Source organism: Rhinopithecus bieti, unplaced genomic scaffold, assembly GCF_001698545.2.
Source record: "Rhinopithecus bieti isolate Rb0 unplaced genomic scaffold, ASM169854v2 scaffold_5626, whole genome shotgun sequence".
Classification (NCBI taxonomy): Eukaryota; Metazoa; Chordata; class Mammalia; order Primates; family Cercopithecidae; genus Rhinopithecus; species Rhinopithecus bieti.
The window spans coordinates 2,115,122-2,140,271 of NW_016805666.1; the positions used below are offsets into that span (position 1 = coordinate 2,115,122).

The 25,150-nt window shown below is 40.2% G+C and overlaps 1 protein-coding gene across 8 annotated transcripts in view; it reads left to right on the forward strand.

Moving 5' to 3' along the window:
- The window catches only part of LPP (LIM domain containing preferred translocation partner in lipoma), a 748,953-nt gene that overhangs the window by 356,631 nt on the left and 367,172 nt on the right, over positions 1-25,150 (forward strand). For all 8 annotated transcript variants that reach the window (XM_017873421.1, XM_017873422.1, XM_017873424.1 and 5 more), the window contains one exon: positions 22,172-22,297. In XM_017873421.1, the coding sequence (XP_017728910.1) occupies positions 22,172-22,297 (126 nt within the window). The remainder of the gene's footprint in view (positions 1-22,171; positions 22,298-25,150) is intronic.

The window sequence follows — 25,150 nt, forward strand, 5'->3', positions numbered from 1 at the left end:
AACCTGAACTAAGTAGATAAAGAGACACATAGCTTTGCAGCTTTTTGCTTAAGCTGTTCCTTTTGCTTCAGTTTCTCTCCTTGGTAAAAGTTTCCCTGAGTGCTTTATAGCTGCTTCCCCAATTCAAATAAATAATTTTTCTTTAGTAGTTAGGATGGCATTTGGGGGATTTTTCCAGTCTAAGGCTATATCGTTAGCACACCATGAAGAGCCGTATGCTAGTAAATAAAATGATTTGGTCTGTGTTTAGATGGATTGCTATAACATAGTGGTACTCAAGTGATCAGAAATGGTAATGACAGAATGTCTTGGGGTCACCTTCAAGGGTCCGTTGAGGCAGACAAGGATCTTAACCAAAGTGGTGGCCATGACCATGGAGAAGGGGAACAAGAATCAAAAGCAATTTGGAAAGAGGGGGCTTATGTGAAAGAGAAGAGTCCAGGATGCTTTGCAGGATTCTGACTTTCTTCGGGGAGAATACATATCCTTCCTGTCTTCGTATGCGGCAAATAGAAGAATCCTTTGAACAAAATGAGGACTTTGAGGAAAGTGTGATGTGAATGTTACTAGAGGAAATGTTGATACCAATGAGCAAGTATTGCCCTTTGTTAATGAAAGGGACTCTACAGTCTCCAGACATAAAGAGCTCTGCCTAGATAAAACTGTAGCAGTAGGGTGAGAATAATGCATTGCTATAATTAATGCTGATTTGTGGCTATTGCTGTGTTGTTGTCATTGTTTTTTAATTGAATATGTGTTAAGCTCCAACAGGGTGCTATGAATAATGCCAACTTAGAGTTGATTTATCAGAACACTCAGAAGACTTTATAAACACCAATAAATAGAAACTCACAGCACTCCTTCGAGGTGGTAAACGTCTTTGCCATTTCTACAAATGAGGAGAAGTGAAGTAGATTGTGTTTTCTCTGTTGGCACTGTGGGTGAGAACATGGAAACTGTCAAATGAGCGAAATGTATTTTCCTTGTCCCCTGGAGTTGGGTTAGAATACATTAGTAAAGAATTCTCCTTACATGTGTTCAGAGTTGTGGGATTTTAATTAAATTGTTCCAGTTATTGTTAGCACTTGGATTAGCAACAGGCAACCAAATTCTAGGCCAGCAGATTTCAAATTTAGCATGGATAAGACTTGGGGTGAGGCTGATGGGTTTGTTAAATGCCGATTACTAGACCCTGCCTTCAAAGGTTTAGATTTGGTAAATCTAGGAGGGGGCTTAAGAAAATCTTATGTTCATGGATATCTAAGGTGCTTCTGTCCTCAAAGGTTGCTAGCTTCCTTTCAAAACTCCAGTATTTTCTTATTTTAGGACATGTCTTTGGCCACCAAAATCTAGCTTCACCTGAGACCAAGACCTTGTATTTAATAGCTGCAAAGTCTCCTATAACACACCAAGTATAATCCTATAATCCTCTTTTTTACAGAACATACCACCAGAAAACATGTGCAGAAGACTTACCGTGTGCTTAGCATTCTAATGGACATATGATTTCTACTACCTTATTTCACCTGGTCTCCAAAATGCCACCAGGGGGTTGGTGTTATTACTCCTCCATTTCATAAGAAGATACTAGAACTAAGAGTATACAACCTAGTCAAACATCACATCTAGTTTAATCCTTTCTATCTTAACCTGGTTAGGCATATATTTTACTTTAAGTTTGAACAACAGATGGGATTCTTTTTGGCACTGAGAGAGTTTGCAGTTGACAGTGGAGCCTGTAAACCTGGCTTAAGTGGACCTATTCCATAAAGAAAAACATTCACATTGGAACAAGGGATAGGTGAAAAGGAAAGCTGGAAGTGAGTAATTCAACTCTTCATTTTTTTTTTTGTCTCATTCCTTCTCTCTCTCTCTCTCTCTTCCTTTTCTTTTCTTTCTGTCTTTCTGTATTTCTTTCTCTTTTCTTTTTGTGGACTCTCGTCCTGTCGCCCAGGCTGGATTGCAATGGCACAATCTCAGCTCACTGCAAACTCTGCCTCCTGGGTTCAAGTGATTCTCCTGTTTCAGCCTCCCAAGTAACTGAGATTATAGGCGTGTGCCACCACGCCTGGCTAATTTTGTGTGTGTGTGTGTGTGTGTGTGTGTGTGTGTGTGTGTGTGTGTCTTTAGTAGAGATGGGATTTCACCATGTTGGCCAGGCTGGTCTCAAACTTCTGACCTCATGATCTGCCTATCTTGGCCTCCCAAAGTGCTGGGATTAGAGGCATGAGCCACTGCACCCTACCTGTCTCATTTCTTTAATACGAGGTACTAAACTGTCACTGAGTAAATAATAGACATTTTATTTTTATTTGACTCTGAATATTCTTTGAAAAAAGGAACATTTCATAAGAAAGCCTGAAATGAGACATGAGCAGAATTCTGGGGTATAGAAAGGATTTTTAAGTTGAGACAAGAATAGTGAAGCTTGAGACGACATTATTCCTTGCCTCCTTTAGACTTTCTTCAGCCTCCACCTAGCAAAGTGACAGTCTTGTCATAGCAGTCTGTTGCATTGTATTCCCTGTGTCTAAGGCAGAAATGTATATGTGCCCCAATAACCCTTGTTTGTTGTGCTGTGGAATCACACTCATTTCTGATTAAGGTGAAATCGGTAGCTTTCTGATCTGGTCTCTCACTCACTTTTTATCAATGGCAACCTTTTTCATAAAAATAGGCATTTCTGCTGGGAGTGTTTTAATATAAATTGTCTGTGCACAGCCTGAAATATGTGTGATTCATACCATGTGTTTGTTCCCACATCAACACTAAGTCCCAAGATACAATTACCCCTGCCCACTCTCTCCTTCGTCATGGGGAATGTGTTTATCCTTTAGATATCAGCGCCTTGGGTAAGAGCCAAGCTCCTTATATGCCTAGGTTTGCACACCTGCATTATCTGACCACAGCTGACCCTTTGAGTCTGCTCTTACTCTATTTTTACCTTAAAGAACACTCGTGTTTCCAAGTACACTTGCACATTGCAGTGTTCCTTCTATATCTTTATGCTCATGTTGTAAATATGTTAAATACTTGTTCTCCATTTAAGGCCTTCTCAATTCTGTGGCCATATAGCTCCCTCTGATTTCTCTATTCAGCTACTTTCTCTTTCCTCTCTTTCATTTTGCTTTTTTCTCAAATATCTTATGTGTCTTACCTACATGTATTCTGCCTTCTGATATGGATATTTGTGGATAAACTAGTTTCTTCAATGCAACTGTAAGCTCTTGGCAGAGAACCACTGATCCATTCTCTTTCCCTCCTTCCCTTTCCTTCTCCCTCTCCCTCCTTTCCTTTCTTCCTTCCCTCCCTCCCTCCTTTCTTCCCGCCCTCCCTCCCTCATTCTCTCCCTCCTTTCTTCCTTCCTTCCTTCCCTCCTTCCCTCCCTCCTTCCTTCCTCCCTTCCTTCCTTCCCTCTTTCTTTCCTTCCTCCCTCTCTCCCTCCCTCCTTTCCTTCTACCTGCCTCCCTCCCTCCTTCCTTTCCACATGACTCCCTTCCTCCCTCCCTTCCTCCCTCCCTCACTCCCTCTCTCACTCCCTCCCTCGCTCCTTTCCTCCCTCCCTCACTCCTTTCTCTCCCTTCCCTCCTTCCTTTCCCTCCCTCCCCTCCCTTCCTCCCTCCCTCCCTCCTTCCTTTCTACCTGACTCTTCCTCCCTCCTTCCCTCCCTTCCTCCCTCCCTTGCTCCCTCCTTCACTCCTTTCCTTCCTCCCTCACTCCTTTCCCTCCCTTCCCTCCGTTCCCTCCTCCCTCCCTCCCTTCCCTCTCTCCCTCCCTGCCTCCCTCCTCCCTCTTGCCTGACCTTCAGGTCAGTGTGTCTTGAATATTTGAAAAATATTTATGGGAAAGTGAATGAAACCTATCCTCAATGGAGAAATAGATGGCAAAAAAAGAGTATTAAAGCTTGGCTTTTAAATTGTAATGTAGCCATGACTTAATTTTTGGTAATCTAATAGGCCCATATAATCTCTGCTTGGTGTTGGAAGGGAAGACCTTTCACCTTTTGTATTTTCTTCCTAATGTCATGCAAAGTGCTAGAGCTTTGGAGCAAAATGTTTGATTTCCAAATTCCAATTCTTCCATTTACTACCCAAGTAACCCTAGAAAGTTCTCTTATTCTCTCTGATCCTTGAGCTATCCTCTTTTGAAAACAGGAATAATAACATCTACTAATCTCTAGGATTGCTGGAATAGCTCGATGAGGTCATATATATCAAAGTGCATTTCTAGACCTGAGCACTTTTATGTGATAATGGCAGTGCAGAGGAAGCGATAAGTTTTTTTCCCTTGTTTTCCCAGAAGTAACCATGTCCCAGGCTGTGTGCTGTGGACTGGGTAGTTGCCTAGTAATATTGCTGGCTTATAGGATATTTCCTGTTTTGTATGTTCTTAAGAAGATTAGTTGAAATGTACGAGACATCGTTTTGGAAAAGATGTTTCACAGTGGGAGGTGTTAAAGTTTTAGTCCTATTTCAGCCCCTTCACTAGACAAACTACCTTACCTTTTTGGGGAAATTGTATTATCTTTAAATGAACATGATGGAATAGCAACATAAATTCCCCTTCTAGTTCTAATATTTTATGAGCCTTATTTCTGTTTTCTATGGTTATCAACTGTAATCGATTCTCTTGCAGGTGCTCAAACATCTTTTATCTGCACATCCTCATCAATGGTATTTAACATATAGAATCAGAACCACAAATGTTTAAAGAAAATTCTCAACCAGGCACGGTGGCTCACACCTGTAATCCCAGCACTTTGGGAGGCTGAGGCAGCTGGATCACCTGAGGTCCGGAGTTCAAGATCAGCCTGGCTAGCATGATGAAACCCCATCTCTACTAAAAATACACAATTAGCCTGGAGTGTTGGCATACACTTGTAATCCTAGCTACTCAGGAGGCTTAGGCAGGAGAATTGCTTGAACCTGGGAGACGGAGGTTGTAATGAGCCGAGTTTGCAGTGAGCACCATTGCGCTCTAGTCCGGGCAACAAGAGCAAAACCCGGTCTATAAATAAATAAATAAATAAATAAATAAATAAATAAATAAATAAAATAAATTTCCCACCCTTTGTACGTTTCCATGGCATGACCCTTTGCTTTATGCTTTATATCTCTGACTACATGATATGGAATATGGGACATGGGAATTGAATACTGTTTTGTGGTTTCCAATTTTGGTAACATTTTAAGGGGTCAAAAAAGAGTTGAAGAAAAATAAAAGACTTGAGAATGATGAGCTAATGTATAAAGTTAACGTTATATTTCTAAGTATTTGAATTTTGGGGAGTGTGAGAAAGTAGCTTTTGAAATTTATCATGTCTGAGCTTATGAAACCTGTGTTATCAAAATGAAAAGTAAGAAACATTTCTTCCTTGAGGTTTTAAAAAACAAACTCAACAGCAAAATTACCTGACAAGTTATTTTGATTCATGAATCCACACAATTGTTGCACATCTCCTCCAGCCCCCTCACCACATATGAAAGTTTTCTTAATGTAAAAGTAAACCTTTTTCCCCTAACTCTAAAGACTTCTGTCTACCAATTTTATTATTTCACATTATTTTGTTATGCAAAAGATTCCTGGAAAATTATCTACGATCTTAGATGATCTTATGGATATCTTTATAGGTATTTCAATATAGAAATTTCAAACAAATGTATTTCCCTTTTATGCACAAACACAGAGTTCAGAAAATATAGTTCATTTAGTGTTTGCTGTACTGCATGTGTGGACTAACTGGTAAGGTGACTCTCTAGAATGGCACAGCTTGCCTAGATAATCTGTAGCAGTGGTTTTTAAACTATTAATATCTTAGAATTGCTTCAGGAAATATTACTAGAGGAGATAGGGGATAAAGCAGCTCTGTCTGTATATGTTTCATACAATGAGTTTCCATGTCTGATTTTATTTTTGCCAGGGGCTCTACTGCTTAAAAAGGGGGTGCCAAATATCTATTTTACTATCAAATAGTTCATCTTATTGTGGTTATTCTTATAGTTCTTGTTTTATTGATGAATAGATAATATATGTATTGTTCCTTATTATCTATGCAAATTGACCTTTATTTTAATTGTAAGGGGTTACTTTAAAAATATATTATTTGTATTATTTTTATTTTATGAGGATTGGAATTCAGTAGAAATCATTCAACGAGTAGGTAAATATTGTGAAAAGTGAAGGGTTTTTGTTGCGTATTTAATTTTGCTTTCTTATTTGAATAGAACAGCGAACAATGAGGCTACTTGTGTACACTCAAGTTCAGACCACTTTAACCATGACCCTGCCCTTACTTGTAAAAGAGTTGGCTTAAACTCGGAGTTGGCCTAACTCTTGCAAGTTTACTCTGATTGCTTTTGAACAGCAAAGATAGTGACAGGCAAGTTGTGAAATGTCATTGTAGATCTATGCAGTATTAGAGGTTAAAAAAAATAAAAAAAAGGACGTGGAAAGTGCGTACCCTCATTTTTATAAAGGTAAAAGTTGAGTTCCAGAAAGTCAAAGAGACCGCTTGATAGTATCAGGGGGACTTGGTCTTGTATAGGCTGCTTCTGTAGGGCTGACTGTGTGAAAGAGAGGCCCCTTTGAGTAGCACTGAATAATGGAGTTTATCTTAAGGATTGATCTGAATGAAATCTGATACCAGAAAGCTCAGGGTCAGGGCAGATTTGTGGCTGAACTCTTGCCATCTTTCTTTTCTTCTCATTGCTCTTTCTTCTCTCTCTTCCTCTTTTCCTCTCCTCCCTCTCCATTCCTTTGCTTCTCTAGTGTTTGCATGTTCACTGTTTTCCTCTACCCAATGATAGACTTCCTACTTCTTGTTGTATGTTTGGATTGTTAATAATTAACCTTGTACGTCATCTTTTTGGGTTGATCATGGCCATAGCTCATCCCTGTGGCATTTTTTTTTTTTGAGTTTCCCTCTTGTTGCCCAGGCTGGAGTGCAGTGGTATGATCTCGGCTCACTGTAACCTCTACCTCCCAGGTTTAAGCAATTCTCCTGCCTCCAGCCTCCCAAGTATCTGGAATTACAGGTGCCCACCACCATGCCTGGCTGAATTTTGTATTTTTAGTAGAGACGGCATTTCATCATGTTGGCCAGGCTGGTCTTGAACTGCTGACTTCAGGTGATCCTCCTGCCTCAGCCTCCCAAAGTGTTGGGATTACATGCATGAGCCGCTGTGCCTGGCAGCAGTTTTGTTACATGTTTTTCAGTCCAAATGCATAAGAGAAGGAGGTTTATTTGCCCATCTAATCTCCTTGTCACTGTCCAAAGGTTAGGTTCGCCAGCCTATTAATGGACCCTTGGTTCTGTGGGCCTCAGCGTTCTGAAATAGAGTCACATGGCTCAAAACATGTCTCTTTTGGCAACAAAGGATGGGGGCAGGACCATTTCCTTGAAAGGAGATTTGGTTTGGCCAAACATTGCTAACACTGGGTGAGTGTGTTAGGGTTGAAAAGGATAAAATAATACTAATTGTGAGGAAAAAAATTCAAGCATTTATCAAACCTAGTGTTTATGTTGTATCTTGACGTTTGATATGGTTTGGATGCTTGTTCCCTCCAAATCATGTCAAAATGTGATCTCCAGTGTTGGAAGTGGGGCCTAATGGGAGATATTCAGTCATGGAAATGGATCTCTTATGGTGGCTTAGTGCCATCCCCTTGGTGATGAGTGAGTTCTTCCTCTGGGTTCATGTGAGATCTAGTTGTTTAGAGAGTGTGGTACCTCTCCCCAAGCCTTGTTCCTCCTCTCGCCATATGACATGGTAGCTCCCTGATGCCCTCATTCATGATTATAAGCTTCCTGAGGCTCTCATCAGAAACCGACTGGGTATTGACACCATGCTTCTTATACAGCCTGCATAATCATGGGCTAATTAAACCTCTCTTCTTTATAAATTACCCAGCCTCAGCTATTATTTTATAGTGAGGCAAAAATGGCCTAATATAATGTTTTTGTGCTTTATATGAAAAATTCTTGTCTTCTGTTTTACCTTATTTCTTGTTTATTTAGTGCTGTATTCTTAGTTGTCAAGCCAGTATTCTGCTTCAGATTACAAAAATATATTCCCTTTTATGAATGCTCTAGTGTTTGCTCCCAAGACAGCGTTTGAGACAACTTTTCCCACTGCCCTTAACATGTGGAGAGGGTGTCCTTCTCAGATAGTAATACGACTTGAGTTTAGGCTGGTTTTGTACATTAGAAAAGTTGAATTATATTTCTGTTAGCCATTAGATAAGAAGTTTTTGTTGAGGTCCGTGTGTTTCCTAAACAAAGGAATGAACACACAAGACAACACAAGACAAGACAAACATGGCGGCCGCCTCGAACGACACGCTCCACTTTATTTTATACAGTCGTTTGTGGAATGTTACCAAGTCACAAGACACATTGTTGTTTTTCCGACCTTTCCCTGACTTTCTGGATTTTCAAGATGTTTACACATAAACAAGCCCCCAGGGTCTGCTGTTTGCAGCTGGCTCCTTTGTCCTCCCTGTTTGCAGGGAAGGAACGCCCTGCTTCATTTGCAAGAGCAGGACTTATCGGGAACGCCCTGCTTCCTTTGCAAAAGCAGGACTTATCGGGTACGTCTCGTTTGCGAGCACGTAGTCCTCTACATTTCCACTTTCTTTATTTACAAGTTTGAATTTCTTTCAAAACCATCATTACATGTTGGGCTCGCTGGGATTCAGTGTTTGCCCTTTGGCACCATCTCCAGCAGACTGACAATTTACTACGGCCAGCATAGCCAGGAATAAAGTCAGTGGGGTTTTGGGCTGCCCAGCTTGTTGAACAACCCCTTCAGCTTCTTGAGTTAACTTTTTCAGTTGTCCCCATGTCGGGGGTTCCACACGCTGAGTTCCAAAGGTGAATGTTCTCTGAGCATTCAGATTTAGCTCCTGGAATTCTTTCAGGAACTCTTCAGATCGGCTCCTTTTCACCATGGCACTGTTTCAACTGTCGAGATGGAAACCACTCGTCTCCGGCACCTGTATGGACAAGAGCATAGCCTCGGCCCCATTGTAAAACTTTTCCTTTTAAATATTTCCCTTGTAATGAAGGATAATACACCCACAGATTACTGTTTTGTGGCTTTTCTAAAGGCTGTTGAAAATGTTTCACCGCTGCAGACTGGTGTAATTGGTGCCAATGGTTGAGAAAATTTAAAGTAAAAAGGGCTTTCAGAATTTGATGTTTTGGGGAATCTCGCCCATCTCCCCCTTTTTGTTTTAAAAGTTGTAATTTTAAGGTAGCATTGGCTCTTTCAATAATTGCTTGACCTTGACTGTTAAATGGAATACCAGTGGAATGACGAATATGGTATAAAGAAAGGAAGGCAGCCAATTTACGAAAGCAATAAGCAGGGGCATTATCAGTTTTTAGTTCAACAGGAACTCCCATACCCGCAAAGCAAGTAAGTAAATGAGTAATAACAGAGTCAGCCTTTTCAGAAGGCAATGGTGTAGCCCATTGGAAATGTGACCAGGTATCAATTGTATGATGAACATATTTTAAACGACCAAAAGAAGGAACATAAGTTACATCCATTTGCCAAATGTGATTTTGTTGATGCCTTGAGGATTAATACCTGGACTTAAAAAAGGTGCAATAATAGGAGCACAAGATGGGCAGGCTCTGACAATAGCTCGGGCTTGATGGCGTGTTATAGAAAATCGCCGTTGTAATCCTAAACTATTAGTATGATGTAGTTGGTGCTCATCCTGAGCCCGTTGGACACTGCCAACAAGTAAAGAATCAATCTGACTATTGCCAAAAGATAAAGGTCCTGGCAAAGCTGAATGAGAACGAATATGAGTGATAAAAAGGGGGGCAGTGGGGGAAGTAAGAGTTACAAATAAAATAATTTTTGTAAAGGAGTTTGAGGAAATAATGGTAAAGAAGTCTGAGAAATATATTTAGTTACATATACAGCATATTGGGAATCACTAACTATATTACAAGGGGTTTGAGGCCAGTCTTGTAGAACCATAAAAATGGCTGAAGTCCAGTATCTAGCCTTTCCATTGCATGAAGCATCAGTAAAAAAGGTGGGACACTTAACTGGAGTGTAAGAGATAGGATTATATGGCAGTAAAGAGAAAAAGAACCCATATACTCAGCGCAAGCCACTTACCAACCCTCATGATTTCCCAACAGAGAATAATTTTTATAGGGTCAGCACCAAGCAACTGACGAGCTCGATGTCGTCCTTTAATAATTAATTCAGCCAATTTATCAATATATGGGTGAATTTTCTTAATGGCTTTATTAGCCAAAAACAGCCACTCCAGAATATTATTATCTTGGTGTAAAACGGCCGTTGGCAAATGGGGAGTATGAAAAAGACACAACGAAAGTGGAAGATTGGGTGCAATATAATCAAGGTGAGCTTCACTAATTATATTTTCTAAAAATGACAATTCTTCTTCTGCTACAGGGGATAATTGACGAGAACTATTTAAATCTGAATCTCCTTCCAAGGTAGCAAATAGATGTCGCAATTTGTAAGTAGGGATGATAAGAGCTGGATTAGGAAGCCCAGGTTGTAAAGTCCCCATAGGTTGAATACAAGCATTTACAGCTCTAAGATCAGTTAATAAGTGCCATTTTCCACTTTTCTTTTTAATGACAAACACAGGGGAATTCCATGCAGAAGTACAATATGGTTCAATATGCCCTTCGGCCAATTGTTCCTTAACTAAATTCTTTAAAGCCTTAAGTTTTTCTTTAGATAATGGCCACTGTTCCACCTAAACAGGAGTTGTAGTTTTCCACTTCAATTGTAAAGCTTGAGGCTTGTGGACAGTGGCTAAGAGTTTAAAGGATTGTAGCCCATTTTGAACATCATATTTTGGCAGCTGAAGAAATATGAGGAATGCTTAAAAAGGCACCAAATTGTTGTAAAAGATCACGGCCCCAAAGGTTAATATTAATGGGAACAATATAAAAGAACACTTTTCCTTGTTGTCCTTCAGGTCCTACACAGCTCAGGGGCTCGACACTTTGGTAAACTGTAGAAGCAGTACCTAGGCGGGATAGAGTAACTGATACTTGTTTCTTTTTCCAATGATCAGGCCATTGAGCCAAGCATATAGTAGATATATCTGCTCCTGTGTCGACTAATCCCTCAAAAAGTATCCTATTAATTTGCAATGAACACAAAGGTTTTTGATCAGAAACTAAAGTTCCCAGAAAACAGTTTTCCCAGTACTACCGAAACCTCCTTGACAAGATACATCTCTAGATAGGAAAGGAAAAAAAGGCAATAAAAGCAATTGTGCAATACGTTCCCCTGCCTCTAGGCGCATAAATTGTGAGACTTGTACCATAATAAGGATTTCATGAGTAAAATCAGGATCAGTAATCCCTGTGACCACCATTAACTCCCGCATAGCGCTTCTGCTTCGACCTAACAAAAGTCCTACATGTCCCTTTGGCAAAGGGCCACACACTCCAGTAGTTAACTTATATATTCCTCCATTAGGAGACAGAGTATAAGGTTGAGTAATAGCTAAGTCAGCAGCAGCACTCTGCTTAGTTGCAGCATAAAGCTGGGAAACAGGGGTACGGGGTGATAGCCTTAAGGAGGACTCAAAGTCATTCCTTGATGTTGTAAGCCATCGCTCACTGGGTATTGTGGTAGGCCTGCATTGTAATTGTTGGGGCCCCAAGCCTGCGGGCCCCAGTTCCTGTTTCCCGAGAGGGGTGACAATAAATTTCCACTCTTATCAGTTTTTGAACGACATTCATTTGTCCAATGTCGACCTTTTCTACATTGTTTGCACTCCCCAGAGGGTAACCTTTTCTCTTTTAGAGCAGAAGAGCCTAATTTTATCCGGCATTCCTTTTTAAAATGACCGGGTTTCCCACATTGATAGCATATACCTTCTTTAGAATTGCCTTTTAAAGCATTAGAAAGTGCCCCAGCAAACAATTGAGCATTTTAAATAGCTCCCCCAATGCCTGCACAAGCCCGAATATCCTCATCTAAATTAGCTCCACTGGCCTTTAAAGGTCTTAATAATTTTTGTTGCAGCTTTCATTTCTTTCAAAAATTTAAATTGTAGGGCTGTAAAAGTCACATTCTGGCCACCGTTTGGGAACTGAGCATTGGGGCCGAAAGCAGCCCGTGTTATTGGGAATAGATCTAATTCCTTGAAATCACCCTTCTCCTTCAATTCCTTCTTTTCTCCTACAGGAGGAAAAGGCACAGAGAAAATCTGAACTGACATAGGCAAAGAGGTTGGAGGTGGAGGCAAAGGGAAAGCTTTTTAACAGGGAAGGCTCGTGGTGGAGAGATAGGAGAAACAGGAGCAGCAGCACCTTGCAATTTTAACAACTGTTGTAACATCTCTAAAATACGCTGCAAATCAGAATTTCCTTCAGATGAAGGAGGCATTAGCTCTTCTTCCAATTCCTTGTCCTCAGCAACCGGGGCATAAATATGTTCCTCTCTAGGATCATTCCTCTCTAAAGCTTCAGATGCCTCACCTCCTGTGGCAGTATTGCCACGCTCTGAGTCAGTTTCAAATAACTCTAATGCCTGAGTAATGGAACTACACAAAGTCCACAAAGTCAGAGGCATCGTTTGCCCTCGCTGATGAGCTCGATGCAGGACTTTAACCACTTGTAACCATTCCTTTCTATTTAACTGCACTTTGGTTTGATATTGAAACCAATAACAATGTTGTTCAACATAGGCAAACAATTGCTTCAAAGTCTTTTCTTTTACTTCTACTCCTATAGACATCAACAGTCCCTGGAGTAACCGCAAATATTCAGAGACCAGAGAGGTGGAATTCCTCATAATTTTCCCATGGGTCCCCCTTCATTTATTTACCTGCCCGGGGTGTTCCCCCTTTGGTTCCTTGCTCTCGTGGAGCCACGGACCCTGCTCGCTGCGCCAGATGTTGGGGTCCGCGTGTTTCCTAAACAAAGGAATGAACACACAAGACAACACAAGACAAGACAAACATGGTGCACCCCCCGCCAAACGACCCACTCCGCTTTATTTTATACAGTCGTTTGTGAAATGTTACCAAGTCACAAGACACATTGTTGTTTTTCTGACCTTTCCCTGACTTTTTGCATTTTCAAGATGTTTACACATAAACAAGCCCCAAGGTCTGCTGTTTGCAGCTGGCTCCTTTGTCCTCCCTGTTTGCAGGGAAGGAATGCCCTGCTTCATTTGCAAGAGCAGGACTTATCAGGAACACCCTGCTTCGTTTACAAGAGCAGGACTTATGGGGTACGTCTCGTTTGCGAGCACGTAGTCCTCTACAGTTTTTTTAGGGAAGGGGATTGTTTTTGTTTTTAAATTTCTGTCTCTTCCACGTAGATTTACAGAGTATCAAAGAACATAGTGAATTAGATATCTCTAGGCAAAGGTGCAGGTGATATTTTTCAGTAGAATATATAGAAACTCCTCAAGGTTGGCTATCATGGCTTTTCTACACTGCATAGTACTTAGCCTAAACTATTTTCTAGAGCAGCTTGAGAGAAAAGCCATCCACTCATATCCATCATGAGAGTGATGCTATGCACATTGGTGTCACGGAAAATTAGACAAAGAGGAGTCAGTTATCAAGTTAGCGGGTTATTAGTAAGTCCTCCTCCCCTGGAGAGGGTACATTTGGGGAAATGGGTAAGTAGGGTGTTTGGAAAGGTAAACAACTTCAACTGAATGAGTGGGAAAGAGGATACACATCCCAATAGGAATGAATTAATCTTTTCCCTAACTTACAGCAGTTTGTATCTCATTCCATATAATGACATTTCTGTTAGATAAAATAGATCATATTTTGTGCAATTCTCACTACTGAATACTACCTGTCTCCACTAAACATTACTAGGATCTGTTTGGTGAGGCTGCTCATATTATTATACAGCATGATAGATTATATCAAGTAGAAATGTTACTGTCTTCATTTTTATTTTTATCCAAATACCTCTTAGCCATTATTTGGACTGTCTATTGGTATTTCCATGGCATCATTAACCACATATATGACATAATATAGGTTGTTTTTAAGGGGGAAAAAAACTATAAATTCACTCAGTACCCACCCTTACTCTCCCTGCCCCACACACTTAAATGTTCATGGTGTTAGAAATCCACTTAGAAAAGTTGTTTTCAAAGTGAGAACACCTCACTTTGAGAATGATTCAGACCATCACCATCATTGAGGATGTTGAGAACATCTTCAGATCAGCGCCATCACTAGCACCTATGAACTTAGTAGAAATGTAAGTTCTTGGGTCTCACCCAAGAGGTACAGATAAGAAACTGCGGCAGGTGCAGCCTGGTAATCTAAAGTTTAATAAGTCCTCCAGTGGCTCCGTGTAGGCTAATGTTTGAAAAACACTGATCTAGGATTGTGTTCTTTATAGTTTATTCCTGGCACCATTACACATGTTCAGATGCCAAGAAGCCCATCTACTGAAGCCTCTCAGTAACTTAGTTTTACTTTTGATCAAAATACTTTTTAACGTCACATACTCAATTGCCTGACTATTAACAAAGCATTTATTTTGAGACTATTGTCAAAGTAACAATTACATAACTAGCATTTATTGAATGTTTACTATGTGAATATCACTTGATGTGCATGAACCTATTTAATTTTTACAACTGCATGTGGGACCCAGAGGGCTCAAGTGAATTGCTGAAGGTCGCAAAGCCAGCAATTGGGAGATCCAGGTAATACAGCCTGACTCTAAAACCTTCACCAGTGTTCTCTTTTATTAGGGATGCTTTGAGGAAATAATAAAAATGATTTTAGATAAATAAATATTGATTGTGTCCCCAATTTCATCAAAGACAGATGATAGATAAAAGATTGATCTAACTTACAACAAAACAATTGCACTTTCAAGAGAAACTAGATAGAAACAGTTTGGATATTTCTCTCCTCCAAATCTCATGTTGAAATGTAATCCCCAATATTGAGATGTGGCCTGGTGGGAGGTGTTTAGCTCCCTCATGAATGGCTTGGTGCCTGTATGAGTCTGTTTTCACACTGCCAATAAAGACATACCCGGATCTGGTAAGAAAAAGAGGTTTAATTGGACTTATAGTTCCACATGGCTGGGGAGGCCTCAGAATCATGGTAGGAGGTGAAAGGCACTTCTTACATGGCGGTGGTAAGAGAAAATGAGGATGATGCAAAAGCAGAAATCCCTGATAAAACCTTCAGATCTCGTGAAACTTATTCACTACCATGAGAACAGTATGGAGGAAACTGCCCCCATGATTCAAATTATCTTCCACTTATTCCCTCCTACAACATGGGGAATTATGAGAGTACATTTAAGATGAGATTTGGATAGGGACACACAGCAAAACCGTATCAGTGCCCTCCCCATGGTACTGGTCATACAGAGTGAATTCTCTGTTAGTTCACAGGAGAGCTGATTGTTTAAAAGAGTATGGTGCCCCTCGTCCCTGTCTCTTCTACCCCCGTCACCTTATGACATGCTGCCTGCCATTACCTTCCTCCATGAGTAAATGCTTTCTGAGACCCTCACCAGAAGCAGATGGCAGCTCCATGCTTCCTGTACAGCCTGTAGAACCATGAGCCAAATCAACCTCTTTTCTTTATAAATTACCCAGCTTCAGGTTTTGCGTTATAGCAATGCAAAACAGACTAACAAAATAGTGTGTTTTGTTACTTAAAAGCACACACTTTAAAATTCCTTTAGTTATCACCATCTTTTTTCCTGCTGATATTGGAAAGAAGAGAGTAATACACTTTACTCACTGTAACAGAAAAAAAGTGCAGTGAAATTCCTGTTGTATTATTAAATTTAAATGAAACCACCATTGAAAAGAGAAGTTATGTGTAAACACAATGTAATGTTTTGTATTATTATCCTCTTAGGTTTTACTAAGTTAAGATAGTTTTATATTCCTAAGTTATCAGGGAAAGCTTTTCTAATTAATCACAAAAGGAAGCTTAAGCTTGGATAGCGTCTGGGAGCCCCTTTGTTTTCCATATGTGATCAGTGGTAAGACATTCCTTGGGCTCTGTTGAAGCACAATTGAAAAAATATTGATTTAGTATATTTAAGATAGATTTCTCTAAGGATTATGTGGTTACTTTCTCAGGCCTGTCATTGAGCAGTCACATACAAATTCTGGCTTTCCGAATTCACATTCTGTGATGTGTCAGTATGGTTGTCTACCTCAAAGATTCTGAAGGTTGTTGCAGATTAGTTCGTGGTCATGTATGTTTTGAGTAAGACGCTGGGCATTGGATCTAATTCTAGTATGTAAACATCCAAGGGTGGAGACTGTTTCTTAATTAAATAGACCATTCCCCTTGGCCTTTTGTTTCCTTTAATAACCTGGATAAGATTTTCCTGTGTAACAGTTTTTATTTGATGATTATGTTTCTGATTTTTCTTTTCCTAGCACGGTACTTTTCAGTTAGTCCTGCTCCTCTACCTTGAAACTGAAATGAATACTGAACAAATAAATCGTTAATGTATTAGGCAAGATCTGTTTATTTTCATCCCATTTCGCAATCATTAAGGCCATAATTAGTTCAGGCAAAGATCATCTATGGATGCTAAAACCACTGGGTGGGTGTAAGTTTTTTGACAAGTAGCATACGCACAGTGCCCCAAAGTATCACCTCACAGATTATTTTTAATTTAAAAATTTTGCAGTCATGCTTACAATGGTGAAATGTAGACACTACCTTAATTGAGTCATGAAACGGCATCACCACACATGGGCCAGACTGACACCATGAGCTTCCTGATGGGATGCAGCAGAAAGGATGTGGCCTCATGCATGTGATATTCCGGCCTAACTTACTTAATCTGGATCCAATCATCAAGGAAAATCAGATTTGTGGACTTTTTATAAGACACCTGACCAGAATTATTTTAAAAGTTAGCTTTATAAAAATCAAAAATCAGCTGGGACCCTGTTCTAAATTAAAAGAGAATAAAAAGACATATCATTTTATTATGTGATGTTTGGATTTGGGGTGGAAATTAACAGTAGATAAAAGGACACTACTGGCACCAGTAGTGAAATGTGAGTATGGGTGATACCAGATAATACTGTTTCTCTGTTAAATTTCTCCAGTATGATAATGGTTTTGAAAAAATTAGAAATTCTTAGGAGATGCAAACTGAGGTAGGGGTGGTTTTGTAACATCTTACAGATGGTTCAATTGCAACAGCAAATCTAATTTATGTAGACAGAAAGCCAGTGTGATGAAATGGTGGCCACTGATGAATCTGGGTGAAGGATGGGTGAGTGGAGTTTATTGTAATAGTTGTTCAACTTCTCTGTGAATTTAAATATTTTTGGATATAAAGAATGAACAAGTAAATAAATACAAATGAATGATCTTTCATAACTAATTGCTGGTACTCCTCGTCTATCACCTGTAGTTAGTGGGTTAGTGAGAGTTGTGCTAAAATATGACCCCTTTAAAATCAGACTCTTGATAATGGCCTAAGTTTATTTCATTCACACACTGTAAATTTTGGTTCTGGGCTCTTGTTTATTGGACCATCTTTATGTACTTACAGTGGGGGAGACATCATCCTATAATTCTGCTGGCGGCACTTTACTATGATTTGTCAAGTCGTAGTAAGTCCCAACTGTGGTTTGGTGAGCTTTTATCATACATGTATTCAGAGAATAGATAAAAATAAATATAAAAATAACATGTTCAAATGGTTTATTCATGGGTCCTTGGTAAAAGGATGCTGTCACTAGACACTTTTGGTGCCCCACCTCGCATCTTCCCCTCCCACCTTGGTAAAAGGATGTGGTCCTTGGTAAAAGGATGCTATCACTAGACACTTTTGGTGCCCCACCTCGCTACCTCCCCTCCCACCTTCGTGTACCAGCAGCTGCTACAGCGATCAGCTCTGCACAGTTGTGACCTGGTAGCACTTGGCTTCAACTGCAACGCCTTTCACTTACTTTCTGTGCCGGGCCTTCTCTACATTCGTTTACATTCTGAGACTTGTGAGACTTATTCACAACCAGGAGAACTGTGTGGAGGAAACGGGGGAAACTGTCCCCATGTTTCAATTATCTCCCCCACGGTCCTGCCCACAACACATGGGGATTGTGGGAGCTACAATTCAAGATGAAATTTGGGTGGAGACACAGCCAAACCATGTCTCCTTCCTTCTCTGCTTAACTCTTTCTAGTCCCTCAGTACTGTTCCTCGGAATTGATCCCAAAATAAATCACCTACATGCAAGCTTTTCTCACAGGCATTGTTTTTCTTGGCAGAACACAGACTAAGACGATGTAATCTTTGAAATCTCTCTAGGGATGGTCGAAGAGTGTGGGGATTGTTATAATTACGTTAACTACTTTGTAAAAGTTTGTGGTGATAACTTGAAAAAGCACTAGTCAGGAGAATCTTCCTTGTTACTGGTGTTGAGAAGGTCATTTATCAATAAGGTAACTAGCAGAGCTACAAGGATAGGAAGTTAGGGAGAAGACATGTTGGTAAATCTATTGGATTCTGTTGCTTGGTTATAGGACTTTGGATCCTGGTCTCTAGTATAAGGGGTTGAAAGTAGCAAGAGCCCCTAAATCTAAAAGTAAATGAGTGTCTAGAGATTTGTGGCAGGACCTGGGCAGGACAACAGTTATTTGAAATGAGATATAAAATTGAGACTTGAGAGTAAAAAAAAAGGCCTATCTAGTTCATAATGGAATTGAAATATAGGAGCAAAGCTACTATAGTATTTGCACAATCTTCCCCCCCGCCCCACCGTGCTGCCCTGTTATCCAGTTTTTGTGCAAAATCACACAGCGTTAGACTGGAACTTGTAATAAGTTGCATCAACCTAATTTGAGAAACTGAAAATAGGAAGCAGTCTGAACTTAGAGGGTAGGGAGAATAAGGATGCTGGAAACTAATTGATGTCTTACAAGCACAGACTGGTTGCATATCATAATTACTTGTTTTATTGTATAGTTCAGGGTAATTCTGTGACTTGTTGAGTCTCAGTGGTTAGATATTGCAGTGACTTCAGCCATAGGCAGTTGATGTACTTTCTGCTTCAGTAAAGTACAGATGTAGAAGACCTGATTAAATCCTGTCTCTTTACTAATACCCCGAGGGAACACTTAATGAATGATGCTTCCCTCAAGAAGAAGAATAATTAACAATAGCTATATTATTCATATTAAGTTATAGTTACTGGTTGCTATAATTAATGCTATTTAGGAAAATCGTCATAATTATAGCACTTTACAACTTACAGAGTATTTTCCCATCCATTTTCTTATCTGAATCTTATAACATCACCTTGGCTTAGGTAGAACATGTGATATTCTCTTCATTTTATAGATAAGAAAACTATGGCCCAGGGAAAGATTTAAGCAGACACCACTCTACCACCCTTGTCAATATATTGGACTATCTAAGAGTATGTGGAAATACACTTACCAAGTTTATGTCTACTATAATATTTTATGTCTGCACACAAGAGAATCAACTTTACTCAGTTTTTAGTTGCCTTCCATAACAATAATGTCCTGCCTTTCCTTGTACCAGGACCCATTACCCAGAATGTTCACATGGATTTTAAATGTTAAATGGAATTTTCCTTAATAATACCACAATGTTTCATAGTTGTTACTGCCCTTTGAGATGAACATGAAATCTTCTCTGATAGAGGGATTAGCACCTTGAAAACATCTGTTTTCAGTATACAGACCAGTTGGCCTGAAACGGTTTAATCGGACTGGAAATTCAGACTCAGAAAAGTCTGAATTTCAACCAACCTGTCATGTCACTCTTTTTCTATTTTTGGCTATGGCAAGAGAGTTGAAGAAAATCACTCAATTTTACAAGGCTAGCCTTCAAATCTAGGCCATCCAGCTTGATGATATACACATACTTACCAGTGTGAGCATGTACACACTCACACGTGTGTGCACACACAGATACACAGTGAGCCTCTCTGCTTCCCTTTTTATATCAAATTCTAGAGTACCCACTGCTTACTGTTGTACCTCTAACTGTATTTACCCATGCCTGTGTCACAGTCTGTCATTATTCATTGGTTTATTTATTCAAAAATACTTATTAAACACTTACATGGGCTAGGCCTTGAACGAGATGCCGAGGAAACAGGAACAAAACAGACAAAGCTTCTCATGAAGCTTATATGTTCTAGGGGGGGAGACTGAAAATAAACAGAAAAATACACATGGTGGTAGTTATTATTAAAAAATAGATTTAAAAGGGTAAGGGAATAAGATGATGTGATGTAGAGGGGTCATAATAATAAATCCAGAAGGAGAAAATATGTGATAATGTGAACGCTCTCTCTCTCTCTCTATATATATATAAAATATATGTGTGTATATATATGTGTGTGTGTATATGTGTGTGTATGTGTGTGTGTATATATGTTTGAGACAGAGTCTCACTCTGTCGTGTAGGCTGGAGTACAGTGGTGCGATCTTGGCTCACTGCAACCTCCGCCTCTAGGGCTCAAGCAATTCTCCTGCCTCAGCCTCCCAAGTATCTGGGATTACAGGGACCCACCACCACGCCCAACTAATTTTTGTATTTTTAGTAGAGACGGGTTTCACCATGTTGGCCAGGCTGGTCTTGAACTCTTGGCCTCAGATAATCCACCTGTCTTGGCCTGTCAACCTGCTGGGATTACAGGCATGAGCCACCGTGTCCGGCCTGAAATCCATGTTTAAAGAGGGCTGACAAACAAGGAAGCCAACTGCCTCTTGAGGTAGGTTTGGCTCCAAGGACCTGGGCCACAACTTCAGAGACAGCTGATGTTACTCTGCTTGAGACAGATCAGGCCCAGGAAGGATTAACTCAAGCTGACTAAGTTCAAAAAAGAATGATCAAAGCACCAGATCCCATTATGTTTCTTTTACACAGAAAGTTAAATAAGCTGCAAGACTCAGGTAAGGTGGTTTGGTGAGTAAGCTACTAGGGCATACGGAACTAGTGGTCGTCACAGGCCATTACCCTTTACACCTGCTTCAACGTATTCACTAAAATGACAGATTGACTTAAAGGGTTGTAAGATTTAGTGCTTGCCTGTCATGGCACCCTACTTGTTGTTCCTTCTGAAGATATTCTAGTTTCTTGGTTGGTTAATGCTTTCTCTAAACTCTTGCAGACACCAGATACTCTCTTGATATTTTACGTCCTTAGACTAAGTCCAATAGAATTGATTAGATTATTGTAACTTTCCACTATTGTATTGCCATTGAGTCTTGCTGAAGATACACTTTGGTCTCTTAATGAAGTTTTAAGAGCTTCTTCCATACACATACATGATCATTATTAAACTGTCACTTTAAAAGGTTATTGTTTTTTACTTCACCCTGCCTCCAGATACTAGGGTCATCTCACCTTATACATCCTTGCTTTTAACTCTAGACAGATTCTTTGCTTCTTTTTCCCAAACTTGATCATAATTCCTGGAAACACCCTGTCTCGATATTATTGCCCTCTACTCTCCTGTTGATTCTGAGTGCAGGTGATACGAGGTTCTGACATAGGAAATCCGGAGATCCTGACTTCATTGTCTATGCTCACTGCGACATGCTTCCTCTGCAGCCCCTTGGCAGAGCCCTAAGAGGTCTCTTTCCAGTTCATGTTCTAGGTGCATCCCTTGGGTCTTGCCATCTCTAGCGCACATACATACCCGATACCCCCGAACCTCAGACTTCCAAGCACTCTCACGCTCCAATGTCTTCAAGTGCTGATTCCTCTTTCTGGAATGTCAGTGTCCCTTCCCTGCTCCTTGCTACTCTGATAAATATTATTCTAGGCAGTGGTTTCAAAACACCAAGAGCTTGTGAGCTCTCTTCAGCTGGTTCTGCTCTTTAAATGCAGGAATGGAGACATTTATTTTCCTTTACTTGTATACTTATTAAAAAAAAAAGAAAGAAAGAAAAACAACTTCTAAATAAGAGTGTGACCCGGGACAAATCTTTTATTTTTCAGTTTTCGTATCTGTCACAAAGTGATAATTCTATCTCAGCCTACCTCACTAAGATTTTATGAAAGCTTAATTAAAAAAAAAAAGAGGTGCAGAAAAACTTGGACAAAACCACATTATAACTTGAGAAATTTGAACTTATAATGATATCGATGGAAATTTCCTTTATTAACATGTCTGTGTTGCTTCCAGCAAGGAAATCCCGGAGGCAAGACACTTGAGGAGAGGCGCTCCAGCCTGGACGCTGAGATTGACTCCTTGACCAGCATCTTGGCTGACCTTGAGTGCAGCTCCCCCTACAAGCCTCGGCCTCCGCAGGTTAGTGCCACCCACAATCGTCCCCACACAGCCATTCCCAGATATTCTACTCTTATAGAAAGAACATGCTGCATCTGAGAGCTCTTTTATTCTTTTCTTTCTTTCTCTTTCTTTATTTCTTTTTTCTTTCTTTTATCCTTCCTTCTTTTCTTTTCTTTTTTTCTTTTCTTTCGATGGAGTCTCACTGTGTCACCCAGGCTGGAGTGCAATGCCACAGTCTTGGCTCACTGCAACCTCCGCCTCCCGGGTTCAAGCAGTTCTCCTGCCTCAGCCTCCTGAGTAGCTGGGATTACAAGCACGTGCCACCAGGCCTGGCTAATTTTTGTATGTTTAGTAGAGACGGGGTTTCTCCATGTTGGTCAGGCTGGTCTTGAACTCCTGATCTCGTGATCCGCCTGCCTAATCCTCCCAAAGTACTGGGATTACAGGCTTGAGCCACCATGCCCGGTCCTTTTATTCTTTCTTGATCTTCTTAGAGTCAATGATTTAAGTTGTCTTTTTATTTAATATCAATGTGTGTTAGTCAACTGGCAGAAATTTCTTAAATTGACTCTTTGAGTGCTTTCTTTAAAAATAACACAACATTATACAAAAATATTATATAAACAAGTAAATCTCTTATTCTGTTGCCTTGCTCTTTTTGCAGCTTTGTCTATATGGTTATTTTGTTACATGTTGTTATAGTTTTCACAAATATGACTTAGCTTGGCTATGCAGGGTTAAGGTGAAGAGCTATGTCTTTTGCAAAGAAATTACTTTTGTTGGATATTAAGGTGGTTTTCATTATTTTTGTCATTGTTATAAATAATGCTACAAGGGACATATTTGTGTGTATTTTCGTTGGAGTTATTTCCTGGCCTCCGATTTCTAGGAGTGGGGTTGCTACATTGATGAGTGTGACCATTTTATTTACTTTTCTTTCCAAAGGTTGTGAATAGTTTATACTGGTACCACCAATTAGTTTGAATATATCAGTTTCTCCTCAAATTCACTAGAATTTGATGGCTGCAATTAATCTGTGTTTTGTAAGTGCAAATGGTGCCTTGTTAGCTTTTCTTTGCTTTTTTATTTTTTACGTTTTTATTTTTGCCTGCTTTGGAGCTTGGCTATCTTTCTGCATCTTCACTTAATATCTGCATTCCAGAAGCTAATCTTCCAACTGCCAGTGATCATTCCCTGCCTCTCTAAAGTCTTGAAAGAGTTGTAGCAAATCTGTTTCAGGGCTTCCAAGTCCTCAGAAGACAGCCATCAGAACTGTAGCTGCAAACATTGGACAAGCAGTATTGTCACCGTGCTGTTGGACTCTTGCGTGACATTTGCTTGACTAAGTGAGAATGCGTACAGCCTCTGAACCTCACTCCAATTCTTGAATGGTAGCTTCTGTATTTACAGTGGTTCCTTTCTTGAATTAAAAACTAGTCTTGTTTCTCTGCTGTCAGTCATTTCAATACTTAACTGCTTATAAGGTGGCAGCACTTTCTTCTTTTTTCTTTTATGAGACGGAGTCTGTTGCTGAGGCTGGAGTGCAGTGGCGCAGTCTCAGCTCACTAAAACCTCCACCTCCCGAGTTCAAGCAATTCTCCTGCCTCAGCCTCCTGAGTAGCTGGGATTCCAGGCGCCTGCCACCATGCCCAGCTAATTTTTGTATTTTAGTAGAGATGGGGTTTCGCCATGTTGGCCAGGCTTGTCTGGAACTCCTGACCTTAAGCGATCTGCCTGCCTTGGCCTCCCAAAGTACTGGGATTATAGACGTGAGCCACTGTGCCTAGCTGCTGTCTTCTTTAGATCCATTCCCTTTACCTTTTCTAAACATATAATGGAATTGTCAGCAATGTGGGGATTCATGGCAAAATACACTATCACTTGGCTCTTCCTTGCTGTCCCTTCTCTTGGCTCTGTCCATCCTGTGAGCAGTAAAAATGTACTTTGTCCCTGTAAATGTGTACTCAGCTCCTCATCTGTAGCAGGCCCTGTGGTCTTTTGGGGGAACTGATGAGGCAGAAAAGTGGATAGTTGAGAGGAAGAGAAATAGGACTCCGTTGTCATCTTCTAATAGCCTGTAATTTTATATGTGAGGCTACGGCCTATACTGCAGGAGCACAAAGAAGATAGTGATATATTCTTTTGAAGGTGACACAGTCAGATAATTCTTATTAAAAGACTTGCATTTTCATCTGAAGGGGTGAGTGGAATTGTATTGCTCGAGACAGCAGCACGGAATAGCCTGAGCCACAGGGCTGCAAGCACCAAGGCTGCATTTAGAGATCTGTAAGCAACCAGATGGCTGCAGATGAAGCCTTCGAAGGCGTGTAGTAGAATATAGGTCTGGGACCAGCCTGGCCAACATGGTGAAACCCCATCTCTACTAAAAATACAAAAATTAGCTGGGCGTGGTGGCGCCTGCCTGTAGTCCCAGATATTCGGGAGGCTGACGCAGTAGAATTGTTTGAACCTGGGAGGCAGAGGTTGCAGTGAGCCAAGATCGTGCCACTGCACTCCAACCGGGGACAGAGGGAGACTCTGTCTAAAAAAAAAAAAAAGAGCGAATATAGGTCTGGAAGTTTCCTACAGATAGCATGTAGACACATTTAAATGCTAGATTATGATTTTAATCTGTCTTTTGTAGATAATGGGATTATTTGAAGGTTCTCAATTGGGGAAATCTAAAATTCATTCCTAAAAAGGAACACAGGAAGTAAGACCAACTCTAGAAAGATGCAAGAGAATGAGCCCAGGTCAGAAAAATGTTCTCCAGCAAGCCACACTTCATACTTTCTTTTCTTTTTTTTTTTTTTTTATTATTATACTTTATGTTCTAGGGTACATGTGCACAACCTGCAGTTTTGTTACATA